At 37.1% G+C, this 6935-nt stretch overlaps 1 protein-coding gene across 14 annotated transcripts in view; it reads right to left on the bottom strand.

Moving 5' to 3' along the window:
- MAP4K4 (mitogen-activated protein kinase kinase kinase kinase 4) overlaps positions 1 to 6935 on the bottom strand; it is a 265608-nt gene that overhangs the window by 20525 nt on the left and 238148 nt on the right. For all 14 annotated transcript variants that reach the window (XM_027874150.1, XM_027874151.1, XM_027874154.1 and 11 more), the window contains 2 exons: positions 5990 to 6107; positions 5484 to 5654 (listed from right to left, as the gene is read on the bottom strand). In XM_027874150.1, coding sequence (XP_027729951.1) covers positions 5484 to 5654; positions 5990 to 6107 — 289 coding nt within the window. The remainder of the gene's footprint in view (positions 1 to 5483; positions 5655 to 5989; positions 6108 to 6935) is intronic.

Raw genomic sequence — 6935 nt, 5'->3', positions numbered from 1 at the left:
CCCAGTAATACCAATTCTAGGGCTGTATCCCAAAGAGATCATACAAATGGTAAAAGGACCCACATATACAAAAATATTTATAGCAGCTCTTTTTGTGGTGGCCAAGAATTGAGGGATGCCCATTAATTGAGGAATGGCTGAACAAGCTGTGGTATATGAATGTAATGGAATACTATTGTGCTATAAGAAATGATGAGCAGGCAGACTTCAGAAAAACCTGGAAAGACTTATATGAACTGATGCTGAGTGAAATGAGCAGAACCAGGAGAACATTGTACACAGTGATAGCATCATTGCGCAATGACTAACTTTCATAGACTTGGCTCTTCTCAGTAATGCAAGCATCTAAGACAACTCCAAAAGACTCATGATGGAAAATGCTGTACACATCCAGAGAAAGAATTATGGAGTCTGAATGTAAATCGAAGCATACTATTTGATCTCTTTTATTCTTTTGTTTTGTTTCTTCTTTCTCATGGTTCCTTCCCATTGTAATACTTCTTTACAACATGACTAATGTGAAAATATGTCTAAAATGAATGTATTTTGTAGAGTCAGACTGCATGCTGTCTTGGGGAGGGGGAGAAAATTAAAAACTCAAAAACTTATGAAGTGAATGTTGAAAACTAAAATTAATTAATTAATTGAAAAACTTTAAAAGATTCTTATTATACAATAATGTAGAATCAGTGTTCTAGATCTAAGAGATCCTGGGCCTACTATTTTGAAGTGCTTCTAGAGAAATGATAGACTGTGAGCATACCAAGTATCATTAATCTATAGAAATTATGGGTAAGGGACATTCCAGCTATGGTAAAATCAATAATTGGTTAATATTTTACCTCTTAAGACATCCCAAATACTCTACTCCCCAAAAGCCACTGAACTTCAGTGATTCTACTTTGCATATATCCTGTGTACTTTATTAATACCCCAAGTCTGTACAGCTATAAGAACCTCATTTGATCATTTTATTTCCTTCAAAGTATAAAGATGTTAGATGAGTCATCTTCCCATTGTATTCCTTTCTATGATGAATGACTCATTTTGTAGTCAAATAATATACTCAAGCTTTTATTAAGCTGGAAATTGCTGTATTCTGGGTAAATTTTTGAGAACAAAAAGAAACGATTTTTAAAGAAAAACTTAAAAAATAACTTCAAACAAATGGAAGTGTTTTGGTACTAAGTTCCATGTTATCTTCATAATTAGTTTCTAAAAAGTGCATAATTTTATAAAGCAATGAGTGCAATATATGGAGGAAAACACACAAAAAATAAAATACGGAGTTATTAGGAAACGAAAACCTTGGAAACCATATTTCTACTAAAAATAAACTTGCCATTTCCCCTTCTCCAATAAACTTCTAGACACAAAGTTTTGTGATATTTAAGAACTTAAATTTAATTAAATTTTATAATGGTGGGAGCTTCAAAAATTCACTAAAACTTGCACTGGGTAAAAGCTGCAAGTAACCTTATTCAAGATTCTCAGGAGGATTATGGGAGAATGAAAGAGGATATCCCAGAATAACTCTTCAAAAACCTTTGCCCTGTTTAAGAATTAATAAAACAAAATACCCCACAGTAAATTAAATGAGTAAAGTGCTTCAAGTACAAAACTAAAAGAGAAAGATGCTATGTAAGACAGAGAAAAACAGATCTTTACAAGAAGAGAGTTGGGCAATACAGTGTTTAGAGTGATGGGCCTATAGTCAGGAAGACCTAAGTTCAAATCCAGCCTCACTTATTACCTTTGTGACCTTGGGCAATTCACTTAACCTTTGTCTGCCTCAGTTTCCTCGACTATAAAATGGGGATCAAAATAGCAACTACCTCCTAGGGGTTACAGAGAATAAAATAATTACATACTGTACTAAGTACTTTACAATGTAGTAGGCACTTAATAATTCCTTCCTTCCTGAACTAGTCAGCAGTTTTAAACTGAATGTGCTAGACTGAAGATTAATACTCCAAAGTAAAGAGGCAGACACTTTGAATCCTCTTCATGTATCTGGCTACCAATTAATATTTTGCCTTTTTAAACTTTTATAATTCTTTGAAATGTTTAGCCATCGTATACATAATTAGTAGTAAGAAAAAGTTTATATATCTAGGTGGCACAGTGGATAGAGCACCAGGCCTAGAGTCAGGAAGACTCATCTTTCTGACTTCAAGTCTGGCCTTAGACACTTACCACCTGTATGACCCTGGGCAAGTCACTTAACCCCATTTGCCTCAGTTTCCTCATCTGCAAAATGAGTTGGAGAAGGAAATGGCAAACCACTCCAGTATCTTTGCCTAGAAAACTCCAAATGGGATCATGAAGAGACAGACATGACTGAAACGACTTAATAATAAAAACAGAGAAAAAGATGTGCCAAAAATTACTACTAATTAAATTCATTTATGTAATATATTTATCCTCTATAGGATCACAGATCTAGTTAAAAAGCCTGTTGGTCGCTATATCTAGTCCAATTTCTTCATTTTATAGATGAGAAAACTGGGGCCTGGTTAAGTTAAATGACTTGCCACCGACTCCAGAGATAGTGCTCCTTCCCATGTCCTATGCTACCTCCCATGCCCCTCCACTAAAGTCTTATTATCCCAGTGCCTCATTGCATAAGGAAGTAACACTACAATCTCGAAGACTGTGACAGAAGAATCCAATCTCTAGAGTGTCTAGCTAAATTGGAAAGGCTTCTAGGAAAGGCTTGGACTGGGACTTAGTATCTGTCATCTAAGGACCAGCCTAATTAATTTCAGAGAGGCTCTGAGGCCTTCCTGTGATTAACTTTTGTCAGCCTCAGCTGATGAAACTGTGCTAAAACATGGAAAGGTTGTGATATTCATAAAAGAAGATTATCCACATGGATGAAGTCAGGTTAGAGGCAAAGTGATATAGTAGGCTGATGGATTAAGTCAAGAAAACTTGAGCTCAAATCTAGCCTGTGTCACTAACTAGATGTGACTCTGGAAAAGTCACTTACTCAGTCTCAGTTTCCCCACCTACAAAATGGAGAACATACTAGTACCCACCTGCCAGGGTTGTTGTGAAGGTAAAATGAGATAATATTTGTAGAGAGCTTTGCAAGTGCTTTGTTGTTAAGTCATTTTCAGTCATGTCCAATCTGGGATTTTCTTGGCAAAGATACACTGAAGTGGTTAGCCATTTCCTTTTCCAACTCATTTTACAGATGAGGAAACTGAGACAAGCAGGGTCAAGTGACTTCCCAAGGTGACATAGCTAGCAAGTGTCTGAGACCGGATTTGAACACAGGTCTTCCCAACTGCAGGGCAGGTGCTCTATCCCCTATGTTACCTATCTGCCCACTGCAAGTGCTTAAAGTACCATATCAATGCTAATTGTTATTAGCTATTATTATCATATGTAAAATGCTCTTAAAACCTTAAAGGGAAAATCATTCCCCTCTATAGCTCACCCAGACCTTCTTCTCATGCTGGTGATTGTTCCTCCCTCCCCATGAGGGGTCCCTTAGTCATATTTTACTAACAATATTGAGGTCTCTCCAAATGAATTTCCTCAGCTTCATCTTTTTTTTTCAATCTCTACATGTTAAATACTGTACCTAGTCTGTCATCCTCTCTCTGGTCTCAAAAGAAAAGTCTTCTCTCCTGTTTTAGACTGTCAATCCTAGACTCCATCCCTTTCTAACACTATAGATCTTTCCCTCTCTGGGAATTTCCTTCCATTGTTTTAAACATGTAGGGGGATTAAAAGGGATTCATGACTCCCAATCCTTTCTCCGGTTACCATCTTATAAGTTTCCTTTCTTCCACTGACAAGGTGGGGTAAAGTGGGGTGATAGAGAGGGAATTTTAGTATGAATCATGCTGTTTCCATCTCTTCACTTTTTAATCCAGTGCAATATAATCTTCATCCCAGCCTGCTCTATTGAAACCATGCTCTCAAAGGTCACCAGGGACTTAAAAAGACTATTCCAATGGCCCCTCTTCAGCCTCAATTCTCTAGACTTCATAATCTAAGGAATCCTTGATTCCTGTCATTCACCCCACTTATCAAATGCAAGCTACTAAATCTTGTTGCTTCTAGCTTTTATGACACATCTCATTCCACTGTTCACATACCCAACATCCTAGCTCAGGCCTTATTGACATATTTAGTTATGTTGTCTCCCCCATTAGAGTAAGTTCATTAAGGGGAATAATAATAGCACCCATCTTCTAGGATTGTTTTCAGGATTGAATGAGATATTTGTACAGTGCTTAGCACATAACAAATGTTATTACGGAGTCAGAAAGACTTATCTTCCCCACTTCAAATCTGGCCTCACATAGGTATGAGTTGTGCCACCTGGGCAAGTCACTTAGCCCTGTTTGCCTCAGTTTCTTCATCTGTAAAATGAGCAGGAGAAGGAAATAATAAATCACTGCAGAATCTCTGCCAAGAAAACCCCAAATGGGGTCTTAAAGAGTTGGACACCATTGCAAACAACTAAACAACAAAAAAACTTAATGAATGCTTTCTGAATGACTGGTTTACCTCCCTGAAGCAATCAAGCGTATCAATCTCACAGCCTTTAACTCTCTCCTAACTTGATGTCTCTGATAACTGAACAATTATAATTCTTATAACTCTTTTTCAATCACTTCTCCTTCCCTTCCTCAAATTAAAGGTTATCCTGAAAGATCAGGTCCCAATTCTCTTCTCTTCCCTATCTGAGACTCTTTCCCTGGGAGAGTTCATCTATTTTCCAGACTTTAATACTTATGTATAGATGAAACTTATCTGCAAATTCAAGGCCACTCAAGTGTTAGTCCCATTTCTCTAACTGTTGACTGAGTGTGTGGAACACTCAGATGCTTCACTTAACTAAAAACCAGCATTTCTATATCTTGTAGACCCAAGAACAATGTCCTGAGTATCAGAAAACTTTGGTTATAGCCCAGATCTGCCATTTACTAGCTTTTTGAACCCTGGATAAGTCACTTAAACTCTGAGTCTCAGATTCTTTATCTGTTAAAAGAGGATAATAATACATGCCCTACCAAGCTCAAAGGGATCTGAGAAGATCAATTTTGATAATATGTATAAAATATAATAGAACACAAAATACAGAAAAATGTTAAATACATAAACATTCATAATGTTTTTTATAACGTAAACCACTGAGAAAAGCTATTACCCATACTTCCCAAAGGAAGTAAAAAAGTAACAGATAAACAATCAGACCCACCTAACCTCTGTTTATAGATGCGCTGACATACATCAGAATGGGTCTACAAAGACCCAACAGATGTGTTCCCTAGGGAAGTGAACTGGAACTTAACTGGGAGGGACGTGGGAGAAGTAAGCCAAATCTTACCCTTATTAGGACTGGATGGCTATAGAATTCAAACCCTTATAAGTATCCCTAAATAAAAGTCCATCTAAGGGCACTGTGCATCTAGACAGAGGAAGGTACAGAAATGAAGGGAGGAGGACAGAAGACCACCTACCCCATAAGGCAGCACATAAGATTTCAGAATTAAACCTCTTCTTATATTTACGAATCTCCGGGGTATCACTCTGTGGTCGAGTATTTGTAGGGTTCACATTGACAACTGATCCCTTCCGGGTGGGATCTTGCCTTATTGCTTCACATCTCATTGCTTCACTAGAAAATCCCACTGAAATAGAGTAAGTATATTTAAAATTAACCTCTAAAAACAGTTCCATATTGCTCTACCTTAATTTAAGAAAGACATTTATATGTAAATGGCTGATACTTCATTAAAGAAAGAAATGTCTAATTTTGTAAGGAATGCAAATGGAAAAAGGAAATAAAACTATGCAGGTCACTGCAAATCAAATAATGCAAGCATGATGAGAACATTCTTTGCATCCAAACTGCTGCCCCTAGTTAGCAATCCCCACATCAGGACTCAGCTAAGTTCAAGGATAAGCAACTAAAGGCACCAAAACCCTCCTTTTCAGTGGCTTTCTTGCTGTTGCTTTTACTTACCCACAGAAGTCACTGTTGTCCCACTAGATGGAGAAATCTGTAGTAATCTGGGGTCTATAAAAGGTGTAAAGGAGGAGGAAGATTTGTGTTTCTGGAGTGTGTTACTAGCGGACTGAGTCTGCAATGTAAATTTCAACTTTATTAATATAAATGACAATCAACAAGAATGACAACAATCAACATTTTTCAAACCACTCCTGAACTGCGCTGTTTCAAAAGCACAAAGCCCCTACCCCTTCTTCCAGCATCTCCCAAAAAAACAGGCCAGTGAGACGATGCTACGTGCATACTCCTTACACAATCCTTTCACTGGCATAGTCTCCACCTTAGCGCAGATCTCAAAGGGAGTGCTGGAGAAATGGGATATTTTTCCAGGAATGATCTGAAGGATCATCCATCTTTTCCAAGATACAGGAATAATTCACCTAAGATACTGTTACCAGCTAGCACTACCAGAATGTACTTCATTCTCTTAGGCGTGTGGGGATGGGTGGGGTAGGTGAGTTAAAGATTTCTAATTGACTCTGTCAAAATGCTTGTGTCTCTGAAATTGAACTTGATTCACCAAATAACAAATTCAGTTTTGTGCACAACAAAATCAAATCCGTCTGGGATATGGTCTCTGCTCCTTCACAGATTTAATAAATATCAGTATTCAATTGTACCCATTTCTATTATGTGTTCTTTTATTTTAAACTGAGCCTCTTGCCAGAAAGCTGCAGCAGGCTAATCCAACATTATTATGTATGAATAAAACTATTAGACCTGTATATTAAATAAGGGCTTGTTAATGTGAAAAGTGCAAATGGTGAAATAAGGACCACCAGGGTGATTTTTTTTAATTAAAAAAAAATCATTGGTGTTTAAATAGTATAACTTAATACATAAAAAAAAGAGAGAAGAATAGTGAAACAAATTGTTAAGTGGAAATGGAATGACAATTAAA

The sequence above is a fragment of the Vombatus ursinus genome, unplaced genomic scaffold, assembly GCF_900497805.2.
Source record: "Vombatus ursinus unplaced genomic scaffold, bare-nosed wombat genome assembly UNPS02014805.1, whole genome shotgun sequence".
Taxonomy (NCBI): Eukaryota; Metazoa; Chordata; class Mammalia; order Diprotodontia; family Vombatidae; genus Vombatus; species Vombatus ursinus.
Note: the sequence above shows the minus strand (reverse complement) of the source record. Positions and strands in the feature narration are given on the sequence as shown.